This window comes from Eptesicus fuscus, chromosome 1, assembly GCF_027574615.1.
Source record: "Eptesicus fuscus isolate TK198812 chromosome 1, DD_ASM_mEF_20220401, whole genome shotgun sequence".
Classification (NCBI taxonomy): Eukaryota; Metazoa; Chordata; class Mammalia; order Chiroptera; family Vespertilionidae; genus Eptesicus; species Eptesicus fuscus.
Genome location: NC_072473.1, coordinates 52,665,595 through 52,689,069, shown reverse-complemented (window position 1 = coordinate 52,689,069; position 23,475 = coordinate 52,665,595). Strand labels below are relative to the sequence as shown.

Genomic DNA, 23,475 nt, shown 5'->3' with positions numbered 1-23,475 from the left:
AAAGAGAGACTAAAAAAAAATCACATTTACCATCGTACCAAAAAAAATTAAGATACCTAAGAATAAACTTAACTAAAGAGGTAAAAGACCTATATGCAAAAAACTACAGGACACTGAAAAAAGAGATAGAGGAAGATATAAACAGATGGAAGATCATACCGTGTTCATGGATTGGTAGAATCAACATAATCAAAATGTCCATACTACCCAAAACAATCTATAGATTCAATGCACTCCCCATTATAATACCAATGGCATATTTCACAGACCTAGAATGAACTCTCCAAAAATTCATCTGGAATAAAAAAAGACCCCAAATAGCTACAACAATCCTGAGAAAGAAGAACAAAGTAGGTGGGATCTCATTACCATATATCAAGCTGTATTACAAAGCCACTGTTCTCAAAACAGCCTGGTACTAGAACAAGAACAGACATATAGATCAATGGAATAGAATCGAGAACCCAGAAATCAACCCAAACCACTATTCCCAATTAATATTTGACAAAGGAGGCATGAACATACAATGGAATCAAGACAGTTTCTTCAATAAATGGTGTTGGGAAAATTGGACAGATACAAGCAAAAAATGAAACTAGATCACCAACTTACACCATACACAAAAATAAACTCAAAATGGATAAAGGACTTAAACATATGACAGGAAACCATAAAAATACTAGAGGAATCCACAGGTAGAGAAATCTCAGACATATGCCGAAGGAACTTCTTCACTGATACTGCTCCTAGGGCAATGGAAACTAAAGAGAAAATAAACAAATGGGACTACATCAAAATAAAAAGCTTTTGCACAGCAAAAAAAACCATCAACAAAACAACAAGAAAGACCACTACATGGGAGAACATATTTGCCAATGTTATCACTGATAAGGGTTTAATCTCCAATATCTACAGGGAACTCATACAACTCAACAAAAAGAAGATAAACAATCCAATCAAGAAATGGACAATGGACCTAAATAGAAACTTTTCGAAAGAAGACAGAAGGAAGGCCAAGAGACATATGAAAACATGCTCAACGTCACTAAGTATCCGAGAGATGCAAATGAAAACGACAATGCGGTACCATCTCACACCTGTCAGAATGGCTATCATCAACAAATCAACAAAGGACAAATGTTCGAGAGGATGTGGAGAATAAGGAACCCTCATGCACTCCTGGTGGGAATGCAGATTGGTGCAGCCACTGTGGATAACAGTATGGAGTTCCCTCAAAAAACTAAAAATTGAACTCGCATTTGACCCAGTAATACCACTTCTAGGAATATATCCCAAGAAGCTAGAAACATAAATCAGAAAGGATATATGCACCCCTGTGTTCATAGCAGCACAATTTACCAAAGCTACGATTTGGAAACAGCCTAAGTGCCCATCAGCAGATGAGTGGATTAAAAAACTGTGGTACATCTACACAATGGAATACTATGCTGCGCTAAAAAAGAAGGAATTCCTACCATTTGAAACAACATGGATAGAACTGGAGAGCATTATGCTAAGTGAAATAAGCCAGTCAGAGAAAGATAAATATCACATGGTCTCACTCATCTATGGGAAATAATGAACAACATAAACTAATGATCAAAAGCAGATGCAGAGACAGGAAGCATTGATCAGACTGTGAAACCTCAGAGGGAAGGTAGGGGAAGGTGGGGGTAAAGGGGAGAGATCAAAGGACTTGTATGCATGCCTATAAGCCTAACCAGAGGACACAGACAACAGAGGGTGAGGGCATGAGTGTGTGGGGGTGTTGTAAAGGTAATGGGGGGATGAGGACAAATATGTAATACCTTAACCAATAAAGAAATTAAAATGAAAAATAAAATAAAATAAAATAAAATAAAATTATTAGAAGTTCTCTGGCTGGTTTGGTTCACTTGGTTGGGCATTGTCCCATGCACCAAAAGATTGCTGATTTGATTTCCGGTCAGGGTATATACCCGGGTTGCGCGCTTGAACCCCTGTTGGAGGCATGCAAGAGGCAACTGATGTTACCTACATATCAATATTTCTCTTTCCTTTCTTCTCTCTAAAAAGTAATAAACTATTCTTTAATAAAATAAAATAATTAGAGGTAACAATGCCTAGGACTCACATAGTTCTGGAAATAGAACCTGTTCATACCAGCCAGACTAGAAAACCTCTAATTCAAGCATGTTTGACATGCTTGCTCTAATTCATGGAGCACTGGGTAGAGAACTCAGAAGAGTGTTGTGTCAGTAATAGGGAATCCTACACTGAGCACTGCTTGAGAACTACCTAAAAATCAGAAAAGTATGACCTGAAAGGATCAAATTGATCCCAAGGAACTTCATTGCTTCCCAGAGTAGAAGTAAAAATATTTATTGGAATACAAATCTGTCCTGTGCGCAAGAAGTTAAAGTTCACAATGTTCATCATCCAGTAATAAATTACCAAGCATTCAAGAGGTAGGAAAACACAACCGATATTAAAAAGAATACACAATCAACTGACATAGAAATTAACATTAGCAGAGGACATTAAAACAGCTCTTATGCCGAAACCAGTTTGGCTCAATGGATAGAGCGTCGGCCTGCGGACTCAAGGGTCCCAGGTTCGATTCCGGTCAAGCGCATGTACCTTGGTTGCGGGCACATCCCCAGTAGGGGGTGTGCAAGAGGCAGCTGATGGATGTTTCTCTCTCATCGATGTTTCTAACTCTCTATCCCTCTCTCTTCCTCTCTGTAAAAAAAAAAATCAATAAAATATATTAAAAAACAAACAAACAAAACAAAAAACAGCTCTTATAATTATATTCCATATATTCAAAAAGTTAAGTAGAGGCATGGAATATATAAAAAAAAATCAAAATTCTAAAGATGAAAACTATGTCTAGGAATAAAACAACATATTGGATAGTACTAACATTAGATTAGACATTACAGAAGACAAGAGTAGTGATCTTGAAGGCATAGCAATGAAAGCCATCCAAAATGAACCACACAGGGGTAAAAAAACCTAAAACAATGGAAAGAACATCAATGAGCTACAGAAATTCTTCAGGTAGCTTAATATAGAGGTAATTGGAATCCTCAAATGAGGAGAGAGAATAAATATACTAAAAAATTAATGGTTGAAAACTTTTAAAACTTAAAAAATACTCTAAACACACAGAATCAGAAAGTGTAGCAAACCCTAAACACAAGAAACACAAAACTACACCAAGGCACATAATCAAATTGCTCAAAACCAGTGATAAAGAGAATATTTTAAAAGCAGCCAAAGAAAAAGGGCACCCTACATACAGAGGAACAAATTAAGCAGAACATCAGAGTCCTCAGTAGAAGCAGTGTAAGCAAGAACACAGTAGAGCAACAATTTAAAAATAACTAAAGAAAAAACTATCAAACTAGAATTCTATCCTCAGCAAAAATATTATTTAAAAATTAAAGTAGTTTGTAGGATTGTAAAATAGAATGCTACTATAGAAAGCAGTATGGTGATTCCTCAAAAAAATTACAAAATAGAATTACCATATAATCTAGTAATTCAAGTTCTGGATATATATCCAAAAGTATTGAAAGCAAGATCTATAATCTAAGGTCTATAACAAAATAAAGTTATAGAAATATTTAATAAACTAAAAGAAGGCATAATAAGAGGAAAGAAGGAATAAATTTAGATGGGACAAATAGAAAACAAATAAGATACTTTGAAATCTCAGCATATGCAAAATCACATTGAATGAAAATAATTGCAATATCCCAGTGAAAAGGCAGACATTGTCAAATTAGATGAAAAAGCAAGGCCCAACTTTATATATGGCTTAAAAAACATACTTTAAAGATGAAGATACAAATAGAATACAAGCAAAAGAATGAGAAAAATATAGAGATGAGATTATTCTATACACATAAAAGCAGAGGAATGAAAATGTGTAGCTAAAACAATTCTGAGAAAGAGGTATAAAGTAGAAGGAACCACACGACCTTATTATATAGCTACAGTATATATCTAGACTGTGTGGTATTGTCAGAAAGATCAATTGAACATAATAAAGAATCCCAAAATAATCCCATACAAATATGCACTGATTTTCAACCAAGTGCATAAAAGTATTCAATGGAAGAAAAACGGTCTTTTCAACTAATGGTGCTGGATCAATGGACATCAACAGGTAAACAAGTTAATCTTGAAACAAACCTCACACTTTATGCAAAAATTAATTCAAAATGGAATTAATAATGAAAAAAACTAGAAAATTCACAAATACATAGAAATTAAACTCTTGAACAACCAATGGACGAAAGAAGAAATCAAAAGGAAATTATAAAAACCTTGAGACAAATGAAAATGAAACCACAAGATACCAAAACTTATGGGATACAGCAAATGTAGTTGTAAAAGTGAAGTGTATAGTGGTAAGAAAAAAAGAAATATCAATATTACAACTGTATACTTCAAGGAACTACTACTAATCCCAAACATGGCAGAAGGAATGAAATAACAAAAGTCAGAGCAGAAATAAATGAAATAGAGACCAGAAAAACTATAGAAAATATCCATGAAAATAAGAGTTGTTTGTTTTCTTTAAAAAAAAGAAAAACAACATTGACAAATATTTTACTAGACTAAGAAAAAAGAGAAGGGACTCAAATAAATAAAATTAGAAATGAAAAAGGAGACATTACAACTGATACCACAGACTACAAAAGATTATAAGAGACTGCTATGAACAATTATATGCCAACATATTGAATAACCTAGAAGAAATGGAGAAATTCCTAGAAACGTACAACTTACCTAGATTGAATCATGAAGAAATAGAAAATTTGAATAGACTAATAATGACTAAGGAGATTGAATCATTAATTTAAAAACCTCCCACACACAAAAATCCCACGACCAGATGGTTTCACAGATGAATTCTACCAAATATTTGAGGAAGAATTAATGCCAATCCTTCTCAGAAACTCAAGTTCATCTCAGACACTTCCAGACTCATTTTACAAGGCCAGTATTAATCGCACTGATAGTAAAGCCAGACAGGACACTAAAAGAAAAGATAACTGTAGACCAGTATCCCTAATAAACATAGATGCAAACATCCTCACCAAAATACTAGCAAACTGAATTCAACAGCACATTAAAAAGTTCATACACAACAATCAAGTAAGATTTATCCCTGGAAAGCAAGGATGGTACAACTTATGTAAATCAATAAATAAGATACATCACATCTAACAGAATGAAGGATTAAAAATATAGTCATCTCAATAGGTGCAGAAAAAAACATTTAACAAAATAAAACATTCTTTCATGATGAAAACTTTCAACAAATTAGGTGTAAAATGAATGTACCTCAACAAAATAAAGGCCATATATGACAAGCCCATAGCTAACATCATGGAACCAGACAAGCGTGCTTATCCTCACCACTCTATTCAACAAAGTACTGAACATTCTAACTAGAGCAATTAGGCATCCAAATTGGAAAGGAAGAAGTAGAATTGTCTCTATTTGCAGATGACATAATTATATATATAGAAAACCTTAAGATTGCACACAAAAAACACAAACCTGTTACAACAGATATACAAATTAGTAAAGTTACACGATACAAAATCAGCATACAAAAATCAATTTTGTTTCTATACTCTAACAGTAAACTATCCAAAAAAGAAACTAAGTAAACCCATTTATAATAGTATCTAAAACAATAAAATATTTCAAAATATATTTAACCAAGAAGATGAAATATCTATACATTAAAACTATAATAAATTGATGAGAGAAGTTGAAGAAGGCACAAAAAGTGGAAAGATCCTATGTTAATGGATTGGAAAAATTAATATTGTTAAAATGACCATTCTACCCAAAATGATCTACAGGAAAACCTGCCATTTGTGACAACATGGCTGAACCTGGAAGACATTATGCTAAGTGAAATAAGCCAGACATAGAAAGACAAATATTACATGATATGGTATATGTGGAATTAAATTTATTTTGTTATTTTTTTTGTTAATCCTCATCTGAGGATATTTTTTCCATTGACTTTTAGAGAGAGTGGAAGGGGGGAGGGGAGAGAGAGAGAGAGAGAGAGAGAGAGAGAGAGAGAGAGAGAGAGAGAGAGAGATTGTTGGTTGTTTCTTGAATGCCCCCAACAACTGGGCCGGTGATTGAACCAGCAACCCAGGTATGTGTTCTTGAATGAGAATCAAGCACACTGCCCAGGGGTATATGTGGAATTTTAAAAAGTCGAACTCATAGACACAAAGTAGAATGGTGGTTACCAGGGTTTGGTGGTTGGGGAAATTGAGGATATGTTGGTCCAGGAATACAAACTTTAAGTTATTCAATTAAAAAGTTATAGAGACATAATACAATGTATGGTGTCTGTAATTATAATAATGTATTATATAATTGAAATATGTTAAGAGAGTAAATGTTAAGTGTTCTCACCACAAAAAAAGGGTAACTAGGTGAGATTATGTATATGTTAATTAGCTTGATTGTGGTGAACACTTCACAATGTATGTGTATATCAAAATGTCTTGCTTTATACCTTAAGTTTAGCTACTGCAAATAGAATGGTATTATTGGTTTTTTTTTTAGAGGGCCTGTATTTCTTTACTGAGTTGAAGAAAAAGTATTTCAGAATTCCTTCTATTGAGTCTTTTTCTTTTCCCTCATTTTCCAGTCTTACAGAAAAATTTTTTAAACTCCCACTTCCATCAACTGGAGAAGAATATAATCTTAATTGTAAATAGTCAAAGGTAGTGTTGTACCTACTCAGCACAGTTATTTCTAGTTTAAGAGTGTGTCTTATTCCTTTTAGGTCCTAATGACTCCTGTTATTCCTTGAAAAATGTGAAGCTTCTTGATAGAGTATAAGGGACTCATTGGTGTGCATGAGCAACCTGAATTTTCTTAGCTTAAAAAAGTCATCCAGGTTATTTCTGTCAGTTTTTTCCCATTAGCTTGTTATCATTGAAAAATTGAAAAAAGTGCCTCAAAAGTAAAAAAAAAAAAAAAAAAGTACAAAAATATAGCAGCATCCTACCTAATAAAATAGCAATATGCAAATTGACTGCACCTTCACTATGCCCAAGCCACGCCCACCAGCCAAAGTCACACCCACCAGCCAATCAGGGCGAGTATGCAAATTACCCAACAAAGATGGTGGTTAATTTGCATATGCTGAGAGAGGGAGGAGTGAAGACTGAAGACAACTTAGAAGGAAGAGGGAGGAAAAGCGGAAAGCAAGGTGGCTGCCAGAGGGAAAGCCCGGGCGGGGCGGAGCGGGGTGGGTGCAGGCGCGGTGGCCGCAAAGGCGGCGGCAGCAGCAGCACACGCGGCCGCAACAGCCGCTTGCAGGATTTTCCTGCAAATGAGCTACTAGTTTAATTATAATAGTAAATAACCTAGAAATTAAATAGCAAACATTAAAATTTAATTGAATGTTTTATATTCCTTAAATTGATAACTGTGAAGACTAAATAGCAATATAGATTATTTACAAAACACATTTAAATGGAAAGAATATAACATGAAATTATAATATACACTATGATTACAACTATATAAGAACACAAAAGGATAAAGTTAAAATGGAATGTAGAAAAAGAAAATAGCTGTATTAGCATAGTGAATTATGGTTGTTCTCTTGAAAAAATTTTTATCATTGTTTTAGCAACTTTTAAATTTTATTTAGAGTTTTCTAGCATGGTTCACCACCATCTCAGGCTCTTCAGCCCATGTGTGATTTTTTTTTAATTTCTTGACAAAGTTATAGTTAAAAAGTACAATGTGATAATTTTATTTGATATAAATCATAAAAGATTTCTAACAATTGATTTAATGAACACATATTTACTTTCTTTGTGAGATCACTTCAGGTCTACTCTCTTAGTAAAATTCAATCATACAATTCAGTATTATGAACTATAGTCACCATGTTATACATTAGATCTTCAGAACCTTTTTCAGTTTAGAACTGCAAGTTTATACCCTTTTACCAACCTCTCCCCATTTTCTCCAACCCCCAATCCTTGTAACCTCTAGTCTATTCTTTATTTCTATAAGTTTGATTCCACACATAAGTGATACCATACACTGTTTGTCTTTCTCTGGCTTATTTCACTCAGCCTTATATCCTCCAGGTTTATTCATGTTATTGCAAATGGCAGGATTTCTCTCTTTTTTTTTTATAGCTGAACTAGATGCCCGGTGCACGAATTTCCAGGGTATCCCTCAGCCCAGCCTGCACCCTCTCCAATCTGGGACCCCTCGAGGGCAGTTGGACATCCCTCTCACAATCCAGGACTTCTGGCTCCCAACTGCTCACCTGCCTACCTGCCTAATTTCCCCTAACCGCTTCTGCCTGCCAGCCTTAACACCCCTAACCACTCCCCTGCCAGCCTGATGGATGCCTAACTGCTCCCCTGCCAGCCCGATTGCCCCTAACTGCCCTCCCCTGCAGGCCTGGTCCCCCCCAACTGTCCTCCCCTGCAGGCCTGGACCCCCCAACTGCCCTCCCCTGTGGGCCTGATCACCCCCAACTGCCCTCCCTTGCCGGCCATCTTGTGTCCACATGGGGGTGGCCATGTTGTGTGTTGGAGTGATGGTCAATTTGCATATTACCTCTTTTTTTTTTAAATATATTTTATTGATTTTTCACAGAGAGGAAGGGAGAGGGATAGAGAGTTAGAAACATCGATGAGAGAGAAACATCGATCAGCTGCCTCCTGCACGCCCCCTACTGGGGATGTGCCCACAACCAAGGTACATGCCCTTGATCGGAATCGAACCTGGGACCTTTCGGTCCGCAGGCCGACGCTCTATCCACTGAGCCAAACCGGCCAGGGCATATTACCTCTTTATTATATAGGATAATACTCCATTGAATACATATACAGTAGGTCCTTGGGTTACGTCAGAGATCCGTTCCTATGGCGTGATGTACCGCCATTTTTTGCCGTAAGTCAGAACCCACCTACATAAGCACTTACGTCACTCACATAAAGCACATACACAGCAGTAATGAAGTGAAACAGTAAAAAAAATTTAAAAGAAAGATAACAATTCCTGACCTTTACTTGTGGTAAATAAATAATAAAAAACATAAAGCACATATGTACATACGTTGAAATGACGGAACTTTTTTTTAAAAATAAATAAATGGGAGATGGCGACGTAACCACGAAACGATGTACATTGAAAACGTCCGATGTACCCCGAGGACTTCCTGTACTATATTTTCTTTATACATGCATTAGTAAACAGACACCTCGGTTGTTTCAATATATTAGCTATTGTGAATAATGCTGCAATGAACACGGCAATACAAATCTATCTTTGAGATAATGATTTCATTTCCTTTGGATGTATACCCAGAAGTGGGATTGCTGGATCACATAGCAGTTCAATTTTTAACTTATTGAGAAACCTCCATACTGTTTTCCATAAGTGGTCGTACCAGTTTACATTCCCACCAACAGTGTATAAAGTTTCCATTTTCTCCACATCCTCTCTAGCATTTGTTATCTTTTATCTTTTTGATGATAGCCATTTTAACAGGTATGAGTTGATATCTTATTCTGATTTTGATTTGTGTTTCTTTGGTTATTATTAATGTTGAGTACCTTTTCATGTACCTGTTGGCCATTTGTAAATTGTCATTAGAAAAATGTCTATTCAGATCTTCTGCCCATTAAAAAAATTTTTTTGCTATTGTGTTGTAGGAGTTCCTTGATATTTTGAATATTAACCCCCTATTGAATATGTGGTTTGAAAATATTTTCTCCCATTCCATAAATTGTCTTTTATTTCATTGATGGTTTCTGTGAGATGTCTAATGTGAGGGAAGAAGAGAGAATATTGATTGCCAATTTATCTGTAACTTATACTGATTATCAAGACTAATAATTAAATGCGCATAGAACTCAAATAGAAGGGGTGTTGTGTTTTGATTGCCTTAAAAAACAATATTATTTTTCTGTTTGTTTCTAGAGGTGACTTGGAAAAATTAGTCATATGTAGAGATAGCCATGTAATTTTGTTATTTCTTTTTAAACTTCAGGTGCACAATTACGATGACGCCCTACACTGGTATTGTTATTCTCTGAGAATTTATGAATCTGATCAAATGGATATGGAATTCCCCAAGCTGAAGAGGAACATGGCTTCCTGTTATCTGCATTTGAAACAACTTGATAAGGTCTTGTGATTCATCTGTTTTTCAAAGGCAGCAAATGTTGTCATGCTCAGTAATAGAGAGATAGCTACAGTGGTGTGACTTCTTGGCTGTTTACGTCAGGATATCTAAGAGTTCCATCATACAGGACAAAGCCAAATTGATATTTTCCTGATTTGCACACTCCACAATAATTAATATTTTCCAAAAGAGACAGAATTTGGGAGAGTGTTAATTCTATTACTTACTCTTTAGTTTTTGCACTCTGTTCTGAAAGGTACTATATCATTAGAACTTCTGAACAAAGTTATCTGCTACTAACCATCTGCAATACTTTCCTTTGAAGCAGACTAAATTTTAAGGTACACATTTTTTTTTACAAGGATTCAGTAAGAACAAATACTTGAATGAAATGGTCATTTTTTACTTTCTGGGTTATCTCTTGCCTTTCCATCTATCCTAAAAAATGTTCAGAAACATGTATTTTTTTATCAGGACAAAATCCTAAGAGGTAAAAAATAAAAACATATAGGAGGGTAGAACCATTCATACTTCTCAAAGCAGTTTGGGACATTTCTTTCTTTTGATATCATATAACATGTACATATGGGGTGTGGTATTGGCTCAAGAAAAGGAAGGACAAATAAGAAGGATGTACCCAGATTACCTATGATGGTTTTTTGTTGCTTTTCAAATTTAATGACAAGTTTAGGAGAAAATATGTGATTAAGGGTTGTAATTGTAGATATTTTCTTTGAAGATTTGTTTACTTTTAAGGGCTGTTTATTTGACTAAATACTTCAGATTTTCTTTCAAAAGAATATATTCCATTTAGTTTATATGTTATAAATTCATAGTCCTGAAACAGAAGTAGAAATTTAACTTAATTCATCATAGTTCTGCACAGACTAGCATTTAAGTGTTTCACAAAGATAGTTGACTACTGTGTTGCTGGTGTTGCTCAGTGGTTCAGCATTTACTTATGAACCAGGAGGTCAGTTCGATTCCCAATCAGGGCACATGCCTGCGTTGTGGGCTCGATCCCCAGTAGGGCACATGCAGGAGGCAGCTGATCAGTGATTCTCTCTCATTATTAATGTTTCTCTCTCCCTCTCTCTTCCCCTCTCTCAAATCAGTAAAAACATATTTTAAAAAAAGATCGTTGACTACTGTTTACTTAAAAACCTTAAAAGATTATCATACAGATTTTGTTACAGGATATCATTAACTATTTCATAAATATATTTGTCTACTGATTCCTTAGAGCTTTGTAACTTCCATGATTTATGTTGGCCTGGCAGATTGGGAAGCACCTGGACCTGGAGCTAGACATGCCAGTTGTGGGGATGGATGCATCTTCTGCAGGCCAAGGAAGGACATCTAATCAGATTATCAAAGAATATAGTAGATAAGCAGATCATGGCAATGAGAAAGTCTTAAGTACTGGAAATATTTCATAAGTTAGAAACACAGGTAGTTGTCATCACACAAACATATCATCAGGGAACAGGTCTTCAACCATAAAAATTTGGACTCAGAGACTGTATTGAAATCTTTGGAGCATTGCGGATATGTGTAAATAGTCAAGAAAGAGAAGATAGAGCTCCAAAATGGAATATGAAGCTATTTTTAAGAGTGGAGATCAGACTGGGATGAATTACCAGAAGAACTAGATACAGTCTTCCAAGATTTAAAGCACTGCTTCTTAAATCTCCTTTAACTAGTGTCAAATTTGGTCCTAGAACCTAGTATAGTCCTAGGCCTATAATTGCGAGGTCAAATGCAGTTAGTAGTGAGGAGGGGAAAAAGAGGAGAGCTGGAAAGGAGGCAAGTCCTAATACTGCATGCTTAGTGTGTGATTATGTCATTTAAGGCCAGATTGGTGTTGAAGCCAAAGGTTATTTTGAATATATTCAAAGTACTCTTGTTAATTACTGTCAGTGTATGTCTCCATTTCATTCTTCCTTTTTTTTCTTTCATTCTTCCTTTCTTAAACTTACATGACATTGATTTGTTACCTTCCATATGTAAGGATTACTCTCCTGTGTACTAGGGCAGGTAGAAAGGTGAAAAAAATCAAACAATTCATTGTATTTTACTATTTCCACTTAGCCTTATTAATTTTCATTGTCTGCTGTTTTTCACTTTTTCCCTTGAGCTGCATAAACATTGTTTGGAAAATTTATGAAACCATGTTTATTGGATAGGCTAAAAATTTATGGTTTTCTAGCTAGGCACTCAATAAAACTAATTCTTATTGACTTTCTATCATATTCTTCACAAAGGTGATAGAAAAACATTTTTTTTTTTGTCTTTAAGTACCCATGCCTTATTATTCCTTTTTTCCCACAACCTCTCCAACATTTGTTATTGTTTGTCTTGTTGATAATGGCCACTTTAACAGATGTGAGGTGGTATCTCATTGTAGATTTGATTTGCATTTCTGTAATTGTCAGTGAGGTTGAACATCTTCGCACATATCTACTGGCTGTTCATATATCTTCTTGGGAGAGGTGTATTTTCAGGTCGTCTGCCCACTTTTTGATTGGGTTGTTTGTTTGGTGTTGAGATTTATGAGTTCTTTATATATTTTGGAACTTAAACCTGTGTAGGAGCCACTGTTTGCAAATATCATCCCCCATATGGTTGGCTGCCTCTTTGTTCTGTTGTCAGTTTCTTTTGCTGTGCTACAAAGAAGCTTTTTAGTTTTATATAGACCCATTCATTTATTTTTGCCTTTACTTGCCTTGCCTTTGGAATCAAGTTCATAAAATGTTTTCTACTACCAAAGTCCATAAGTTTGGTACCTGTATTTTCTTCTATGTAAGTTATTGTTTCTAGTCTTATCTTTGGGTCTTCTATCCATTTTGAATTAGTTTTTGTACATGTGGACAAACTGTAATCCAGTTTCATTTATTTGCATGTGGCTTTCCAGTTTTCCCAGCACCATTTATTAAAGAAACTATCTTTACTCCATTGTGTGTTTCTGGCTCCTTTGTCAAAAATTATCTATGCATATACATGTGGTTTTATAGCTGGGCTCTCTATTTTGTTCCATTGTTATGTGTGTCTGTTCTTCTGCCAAAACCATGTGTTTTGATTATTGTAGCTCTTATAGTATAATTTGAAGTCAGGTAGCATGATACCTCCAGGTTTGTTCTTTTTTCTAGGGATTGCTTTGGCTATTCAGGGTCTTTTGTGATTTCATACAAATCTGATGACTTCTTGTTCTACTTCTTTAAAAAATAACATTGGGATTTTGATGGGGATTGCATTAAATCTGTATATTGCTTTGGGTAATATGGCCATTTTAACTATGTTGATTCTTCCAGTCTGTGAACACGGGATATTTTTCCATTTTGTTGTCTTTTTCAATCTCTTTTAATAATGCTTTGTAATTTTCAGTATATAGGTCTTTCATGTTCTTTGTTAAGTTTATTCCTAGGTATTTTATTCTTTTGGTTGCAATTGCAAAAGGAATTTTTTTTTTCATTTATTTTCTGAAGTTTTGTTGTTAGTGTATAGGAAAGCAATATATTTTTGCACATTGATTTTGTATCCTGCAACTTGACTGTATTTGTTTATTGTTTCTAATAGTTTTTTTGGTGGAGTCTTTAGGGTTTTCTATATACAGAATCATGTTGTCTGCAAAAAGTGACAGTTTGACTTCTTCCTTCCCTATTTGGATGCCTTTTATTTATTTCTCTTGCCTTATTACACTGGCAAGTCTTCCAGCACTATCCTATATAATAAAAGCCTAATATGCTAAGTGTCCAACCAGTCACTATGATGCATACTGACCACAAAGGGGCAGATGCTCTGACCTGTAGGTTAGCTTGCTGCTGGGGTTTGGCTGATCGGACTGGGCGAGATGGGCCGGACATGCCCTGGAGCCTTCCTGCAGTCCCTCCTCGGTCCTGATGGCCAATCAGGACTGGGTGAGAAGGGCCGGACATGCCCTAGAGCCCTCCCATGGTCCCACCCCAGCCTGATCATTTACCAGTGGGGTCCCTCGGCCTGGCCTGTGCCCTCTCGCAATCCAGGACCCCTCGGGGATGTCGGGACTCTAGTGTTGAATAAGAGTGGTGAGAGGGGACATCCTTGTCTTGTTCCTGCTCTTAGAAGAAAAGCTTTCAGTTTTTCACCATTGAGTATGTTAATTGAGGGTTTATCATATATGGCATTTATTATGTTGAGGTACTTTCCTTCTATTCCTCTTTTATTGAGTTTTTTAATCAATGGATGTTGTATCTTATCAAATGCGTTTTCTACATCTATTGATAACATCATATGATTTTTTTTTTGGTCTAAAGTTTTACATATGTCTCCTTTTTCCCCAATTAACTCACCCCAACTATTCCCACCCCGGGCAAGCCCCCACTGCCCCAGTGTCTGTGTCCATTGGGTATGCTAATATGCATGCATACAAGTCCTTTGGTTGCTCTCTAACCCTCCCCCTCACCTACCATTTGTCTCTGGATCTTTTCTTTCTTTCTTTCTTTCTTTCTTTCTTTCTTTCTTTCTTTCTTTCTTTCTTTCTTTCTTTCTTTCTTTCTTTCTCTTTCTTTCTTTCTTTCTTTCCTCTTTCTTTCTTTCTTTCTTTCTTTCTTTCTTTCTTTCTTTCTTTCTTTCTTTCTTTCTTTCTTTCTTTCTTTCTTTCTTTCCTTCTTTCCTCTCTAACCCTCCCCCTCAGCTACCATTTGTCTCTGGATCTATTCTCCTTCCTTCCTTCCTTCCTTCCTTCCTTCCTTCCTTCCTTCCTTCCTTCCTTCCTTCCTTTATTGATTAAGGTATTATATATGTGTCCTTATCCCCCCTCATTGCCCCCCCACCCAACTCATGTTCATGCCTTCACCCCCCTGGCGTCTACGTATATTGATATGCTTATATGCATGCATACAAGTTCTTTGGTTGATCTCTCCCCCTTACCCCGCCCCTTTACCATTTGTCTCTGGATCTATTTTTGTTCATCAAATTATGCTGATCATTATATCCCACATATGAGTGAGATGATGTGATATTTATCTTTCTTTAACTGGCTTATTTCACTTAGCATAATGCTCTCCAGTTCCATCCATGCTGTTGCAAATGGTAAAAGTTCCTTCTTTTTTATAGTGGCATAGTATTCCATTGTGTAGATGTACCACAGTTGTTTTTATTTTTTTAAAATATATTTTTATTGATTTCAGAGAGAGGAAGGAGAAGAGAGAGATAGAAACATCAATGACAAGAGAGAATCACTGATCAGCTGCCTCCTGAACGCCCCCCACTGGGGGATCGAGCCTGCAACCCAGGCATGTGCCCTTGACTGGAATCGAACCTGGGACCCTTCAGTCTGCAGTCCAACGCTCTATCCATTGAGCCAAACCAGGTAGGGCATACCACAGTTTTTTAATCCACTCATCTGCTCATGGGCACTTAGGCTGTTTCCAAATCTTAGCTATTGCAAATTGTGCTGCTATGAACATTAGGGGTGCATATATCCTTTCTGATTGGTGTTTCTGGTTTCTTGGGATATAGTCCTAGAAGTGTGATAACTGGGTCAAATGGCAGTTCCATTTTTAACTTTTTGAGGAATCTCCATACTGTCTTCCACAGTGAATGCACCAGTCTGCATTCCCACCAGCAGTGCAGGAGGGTTCCTTTTTTCTCCACATCCTTGCCAACACTTGTTGTTTCTTGATTTGTTGATGATAGCCATTCTGACAGGTGTGAGATGGTACCTCATTGTTGTTTTCATTTGCATCTCTCAGATGATTAGTGACTTTGAGCATGTTTTTATATGTCTCCCAGCCTTCTGTATACCCACTTTCGAAAAGTACCTATTTAAGTCCTTTGCTCATTTTTTGATTGGATTGTTTATCTTCCTTTTGTTAAGTTGTATGAGTTCCCTGTCAATTTTGGAGATTAAACCCTTAAAGGAGATAACATTGGCAAATGTGTTCTCGCATGCAGGGGTCTTTCTTGTTGTTTTCCTGATGGTTTATTTTGCTGTGCAGAAGATTTTTATTTTGATATAGTCCAATTTGTTTATTTTCTCCTTAGTTTCCATTGCCCCAGGAGCCGTGTCTGTAAAGATATTGCTACGACATATGTCTGCTATTTTGCTGCCTATGGAGTCTTGTAGGATTTTTATGGTTTCCCGTCTTATATTTAAGTCCTTTATCCATTTTGAGTTTGTTTTTGTGTATGGTGTAAGTTGGTGGTCTAGTTTCACTTTTTTGCAAGTATCTGTTCAGTTTTCCCAACACCATTTATTGAAGAGACTGTCTTGTCTCCATTGTATGCTCTTGCCTCCTTTGTCAAATATTAATTGAGCATAGTGGTTTCGGTCGATTTTTGGGGTCTCTATTCTATTCCACTGGTCTATATGTCTGTTCTGGTGCCAGTACCAGGCAGTTTTGAGAACAGTGGCTTTGTAATACAGCTTGATATCTTGTATTGAGATCCCACCTACTTTGTTCTTCTTTCTCAAGATTGCTGCAGCTATTCAGGGTCTTTTTTTATTCCAGATGAAGTTTTGGAGAGTTTGTTCTAGGTCTTTGAAGTATGATGTTGGTATTTTAATGGGAATAGCATTGAATTTATACATTGTTTTGGGTAGTGTGGACATTTTAATGATGTTGATTCTACCAATCCTTGAACATGGTATATTCTTCCATTTATTATCTTCCTCTATCACTTTTTTCAGTGTCCTGTAGTTTTCTGAGTACAGGTCTTTTACATCCTTAGTTAAGTTTATTCCTAGATATGTTAATTTTTGGGTGCAATGGTAAATGGGATTTTTTTTTTCGCTTCTCTTTCTCTAAGTTCATTATTAGTGTATAAAAAGGTCATAGATTTCTGTGTGTTAATTTTGTGTCCTGCTACTTTGCCAAATTCACTTATTAGATCCAGTAGTTTTTTGATGGAGTCTTTGGGGTTTTCTATGTATAGTATTATGTCATCTGCGAATAAGGACAGTTTTACTTCTTCTTTTCCAATTTGGATGCCTTTTATTTCTTCTTCTTGTCTGATCGCTATGGCTGGCACTTTCAGTACTATATTGAACAGGAGTGGTGAAAGTGGGCATCCCTGTCTTGTTCCCATTCTTAGGGGAAATGAGTTTAGTTTTTGCCCATTGAGTATGATGTTGGCTGTTGGTTTGTCATATAAGGCTTTTATTATGTTGAGGTATGATCCTTGATTCCTACTTTGCTGAGGGTTTTTATTAAGAAAAGTTGTTGTATTTTGTCAAATGCTTTTTCTGCATCAGTTGATATGATTATGTGATTTTTGTCTCTCAGTTTGTTTATGTGATGTATCACATTTATTGATTTGTGGATATTGTACCATCCTTGCATCCCCAGAATAAATCCCACTTAGTCATGGTGTATGATCTTTCTAAAATATTGCTGAATCAGATTTGCTAGTATTTTGTTGATGATTTTAGCATCTATGTTCATCAAGGATATTGGCCTGTAGTTCTCTCTCTCTCTCTCTCTTTTGTGTGTGTGTGTCTTTATCTGGTTTTGGAATTATGGTAATGCTGACTTCATAGAAAAAGCGTGGAAGTGTGCCTTCCTCTTGAATTTTTTGAAATAGTCCGAGGAGTATAGGTTTTAGTTCTTCTTTGAATGCTTGATAGAACTCCCCTGTAAAGTTGTCCGGACCAGGGCTTTTGTTTGCTGGAAGATTTTTTATTGTTGCTTCAATTTCTTCGGTAGTTATCGGCCTATTCAGGTTTTTTTATTCTTCTTGATTGAGTTTTGGGAGCTTGTATTTTTCTAAGAATATGTCCATTTCATCTAGGTTGTCCATTTTGTTGGAAGAGAGTTGTTCATAGTATTTTTTCATAATCATTTGTATTTCTGTGGGATTGGTTGTTACTTCACCTCTTTCATTTCTGATTTTGTTTATTTGGGTCCTCTCTCTTTGCTTCGTGGTGAACCTGGACAGAGGATCATCAATCATGTTTATCCTTTCAAAGAACCAGCTCTTGGTTTTGTTGATCTTTTGTATTGTTTTTTTGGTCTCCATGTCGTTTATCTCCGCTCTGATATTTATTATTTCCTTCCTTCTGCTTACACTGGACTTTTCTTGTTGCTCTCTTTCTAGCCCTTTGAGTTGTAGGGTTAGATAATTTATTACCATATTTTCTTGTTTTTTTGAGATAGGCCTGCAGAGCTGTGAACTTCCCTCTCAGAATTGCTTTCGCTTTGTCCCATAGATTTTGGATTGTTGTGTTTTCATTGTCATTTGTTGTCATGATGCTCTTTATTTCTTCTTTGATCTCTTTGGTAACCCAATCATTGTTTAAAGCATGCTATTTAGCCCCCATGTGTTTGATTTTTTTATTGTTTTTATTTTAGTTGATTTCTACTTTTATGCCATTGTGATCTGAGAAGATGCTTGATATGATTTATATCTTCTTGAATTTGAAGAGACTTTGCCTGTTTCCCAATATGTGGTCTGTCTTTGAAAATGACCCATGTGCACTTGAGAAGAATGTATATTCTGTGGCTTTGGGGTGAAATGTTCTGAATATGTCAATTAATTCCCTCTGATCTAGTGAGTCATTTAGAATTGCTGTTTCTTTCCTGATTTTTTGTTTAGAGGATTTGTCCAGTGGTGTTAGTGGGGTATTACAGTCCCCTACTATGACTGTGTTGCTGTCAATATCTCCCTTGACATCCTCCAGAAGTTTTTTTATGTATTTGGGTGCTCCTGTATCGGGTGCATATATGTTTACCAGAGTTATATTTTCTTGTTGAATTGCTCCCTTTAGTATTATGAAGTGGCCTTCCTTATCTCTTGTTATGGCCTTCACTTTCAGGTCTAATTTGTCGGATAAAAGTATTGCTACCCTAGGTTTTTTTTTCATTTCCATTCACCTAAAAAACTTTTTTCCATCCCTTCACCATCAGTCTGTGTGAGTCCTTTGTTCTAAGGTAGGTTTCCTGTAGACAGCAGATATATGGGTCATGTTTTCTTATCCACTCAGCTACCCTATGTCTTTTGATTGGGACATTTAATCCACTTATATTTAAAGTTATTATTAATAGGTAGTTGTTTGTTGCCTTTTTTATTCTTTAGGCTTCTGTTCCTTCTTGCCTTCTTATTTATTCTTTTTATAGCAGACCCTTTAGCATTTCTTGCATGGCTGGTTTGGTGGTAATAAACTCCCTTAGTCCTATTTTGTCTGTGAAGCTCCTGGTTTCACCCTCAATTTTTATTGATAGCCTTGCTGGGTACAGTATTCTTGGATTCAGATCCTTGCTTTGCATGACTTTGTATATTTCATTCCATTCCCTTCTGGCCTGATGTGTTTCTATTGAGAAATCAGTTGATAGTTTGATGGGAGATGTTTTGTAGGTAACTTTCTGTCTCTCTCTGGTAGCCTTTAAGATTCTTACTTTGTCGTTGGTGTTTGCCAATTTAATTGTAATGTGTCTTGGTGTCAATCTTTTGTGGTTCATCTTGTTTGGGACTCTGTGAGCTTCTTGGACTTCTGTGGTTTTTTTCTTCCCAATATCAGCGAAGTTTTCTGTCATTATTTCTTCAAACAGGTTTTCTGTTCCTTGCTCAGTTCCTCTACTTCTGGCTTCCCTATTATGCAGATGTTGTTTTGTTTCATGTTGTCCCAAAGTTCCCTTAGGCTCTCCTCCTGTTTTTAAAGTTTTTTTTTCTAGGTATTGCTCTGCTTGTGTATTTTTTCCTACCTTGTCTTCTAGCTCACTGATGCAGTACTCCGCTTCTTCTAGTCTACGGTTGATGCTTGCAATTGAGTTCTTTATTACAGCAATGTCATTTTTCATTTCTTCTTGGTCCTTCTTCATTTCTTCTTGGTTCTTAAACATATTGTTGAATTTGTCTTCCATCCTTTTCAGCAACCTTATGAATATTGCTCTGAATTCTTTCTCTTTCATATTGCTTGCCTCCATTTCATTTACTTCCTTTTCTGGCGATTCCTCCTTTTTTTCATATGCAGGCTGTTTCTTTGTCTCCCCATGATCGCTCCTCTCTGGATGTCTGGTTATATAGCTCTCTCTCTCCTGCATTGACTTAAAGGCATAAAATACAACACAACATGACATGAATGCACATGGCTCCAAACACAAATGTATTCACGATACTAATCCCCCTAACTACAGGTGACCACCAGAGAAAATAGAATTAGGGAATAGAGATGAATGCAAAAATGATATTGAGAAAAGGAAAAAATGTAAGAGAGAAAGAGAGAGAAGAGAAAAAGAAGGGGAAAACAATATGTATATGGGGAGAAAAGTCCAATAAAACAACAACTAATCCAAAAAATGCAAACACCAGACACCCAGAGATGAATGCAAACTACAGAGAACAACTAATCCAAAAAATGCAAACAACAAATCTCCAAACAACAAACACCCAGATGAATCTGAGGAGGCAGAGCTTATTTCCAGGAGGCAAGGTCAAGGAATTGAATGAATGGGGAAATAGCCACAATTCAGTTTAGAGGAGATAGAAAGAGAATGGGTGTATAAGAAGAAAAGTAAAAAACTAAATACAAAAAAAGAAAAATATATATATATATATGAAAATAAATATATATATATACACACACATATATATAAAATTTTCCTCCTTCTTTAATCTATCAATCTATGTATTTGTATACTATTGGAAAAGGAGGATAGAGAGTAGATAGGCCTGAGTTGATTATTGGAATTAGTTAAGCTATTAGTGGAAGAAGAGAACAAGTGATGAGAGGAAAAATAGAAGCAAAACAAATACACAAACAAAACAAAACCAAAACAACCAATAATCAAACAAACAACAATAAGACAGACAGAAAGAAAAAGACAAAAAAAAAGAAAAAGAATTTGGATATTGAAGAAAGCGTAGAGAGAAGTGTATATGGGTTTGGATCAGGGGAGAGGAAATTAGATGTATGAGTAAGATCAATGTTTAACAGCATGTAAAAAGAAAAGGTAGAGAAAAACTAAAGCAGGAACAGGGTAAGAGAAACAGGCCAAAAAAGGGGAAAAGTGATGAAGAGAGTGTTGGCATAAAGGAAAAATTGAGATAGAGTAAAATAATGCTAAAGGGAAAATCAAAATAGAATGTATAACACTAATCCCAAAATAAAATAAAATAAAGAAAAATAACATAAAACTTTTTTTAAAAAGGGTAAAATAATAGTATTAATGCTAATAGTTAAAAATAAAAATATAATAAAAAATAAAGTAAAATCGAGTGAGAGAAAAAAATTAGTTTCTTAAGTAAAAGATAAAAAATAAAAATGTGAAGTAGTGAAGGTCGTTCACTTCCTCCACTGTTCTGTTGGCATGTCTTTTTCCTTGCAGGTAGTCAGCACAGTATTGAAATTCCCTGATATCGTAAGCAACAACCCTATTTTCAAGCCAGCGGGATCTCCCTGCTCTCTTTGGTTCTCAGTCTGTTTTTAGTTGTTTTTGCACACAAGAGTCAATTTTTGCTACCACCCCTGGGTGGCCATGTTTCTGTCTTAATATCCTGGACTAAAAGGCCTCTGTACTATGGCTCTACGCGACTCTGAGGCTGCCTTTCTGGGTCCAGTCCAGCTTTGGGTTAATATCTAGAATCCCATTCTGCCAGCAGCCCTGTGGACCCACTTCCACATTCGAAGGCTACACTGATCCCAACAGCCGCGGATTTGCGGGGGTCGGGGGGCAGTCTTTCTCTGAGGCTCTAGTTCCCACTGCTAAAGCATTTCTTCCTCTAGCCTGGATCCCAGATCTCACCTTTCTTTAGGCAATGCCAGCTGTGTTTAATTCGCCAATTCCAGGTGGGTGCTCTTTGATTCAGCTGTTCCTTTGGCTCTGTGAGATGGCACAGGGCCCTTCTGCAAATTCACACATTTGTCTCCCCATGAGCAGACCTCCCAGTTGCCCGTAGTCAGGGAGGTTGGAGTTCCGGTGTTCCTGGATTTGCAGCTGAGGTAACTGGTCCCTGAACATTGTGGTTGTAAGGTCCCTAGAGGCAGCTGATATCTCCCCGGTTGAAGGTAAGGCTGGTGTTCCGATCACAGTCAGTCTCGGATCACAGCTGTTTCCCCTTCAAAATGCCACAGCCTCTGCGGCAGAGCCAGCCACTCTGGGAGAGATTTCAGCCTCAGTAGAGACTGCCCGGTCACGGGGGGAGGGGGGGGCGGGGGGGGGGGCGGGGGCTGGACTGCCAGTCCCCAACAGTCCCTTGGAGTATATCTGTCCCTCACTCACAAATACTGACACTCCCCGCACATCCAAGCACTCTCCTTTCGTTCTCTCATTCTCACACTATCTAGCAGCCTGCAGTCCCATTGGCAGCCATCTTGGATCTCCTGAATTCATTTAATTAACTCTATAATATTTTGGTGCATTCTGTAGGGTTTTCTATATACAATATCATGTCATCTGAGAATAATGACAGTTTTACTTCCTTCTTTTCAATTTTTATGCCTTTGATTTTTTTCTTCTTTTCTGAATGCTATGGCTAGGACTTCTAGTACTATCTATACTAATAAAAGCATAATATGCTAATTAGACCAAACATCCTTCTGGATGAAGCCGGGGCTTCAAGGGCCGAGGCGGCTGCCATGGCAGGCTGGGGCCAAGGCAGAGGCCCTGGGCCACCACAGCGGTGGGGGCCAAGCCTCTTGCACGAATTTTGTGCATTGGCCCTCTAGTGTTGAATAAGAGTGGTAAGAGCATACATCCTGTCTTGTTCCTGTTCTTAAGGGAAATGCTTTTAGTTTTTGTCCATTAAGTATGACGTTGGCTGCAGTTTTTCCTATATAGCCTTTATTATTTTGATGTATGATCCCTCTATTCCACTTTCCTGACAGTTTTTATCAAAAAGAGGTGCTGGATTTTGTTGAATGCGTTTTATGAATCGTGATATGATCATATGATTTTTATCCTTCATTTTGTTACTGTGATGTATCACATTTATTTTGTTGCATTCTTCTCATAGCCAAGGTTACTTTTTTGCTGTCCCCTAGGGATATTGGTGGAGTGTGTTTACTTCTGGTTTGCCCTTAGCTTTAAGAGTGTAACTTCTTGGGCCTTGATCTCTGTTTCCCTGACCTAGTTTGATCCATTAAAAGTAAAGTTAACATTTTCCTGGATTTACTAATGTCACCCAGAAAAAAAACCCTGGCATTAATTCTCTGCTTATTTCTCTGGAAACTCACTTTATCTTAAGTTTTGTTTGGTAATTACTTTGTTTTGTATCTGGTTTTTTTAATATATAAATATATATATACTAGAGACCCGGTGCACGAAATTCGTGCACTGGGGAGGGTGTCCCTCAGCCCAGCT

General features: G+C 36.6%; 1 protein-coding gene across 1 annotated transcript in view; it reads left to right on the top strand.

Annotated features, from left to right (window-relative positions):
- Nucleotides 1–23,475, top strand: part of TEX11 (testis expressed 11) — a 479,256-nt gene that overhangs the window by 295,513 nt on the left and 160,268 nt on the right. The window contains exon 15 of the mRNA XM_054718924.1: nt 10,064–10,201. Coding sequence (XP_054574899.1) covers nt 10,064–10,201 — 138 coding nt within the window. The remainder of the gene's footprint in view (nt 1–10,063; nt 10,202–23,475) is intronic.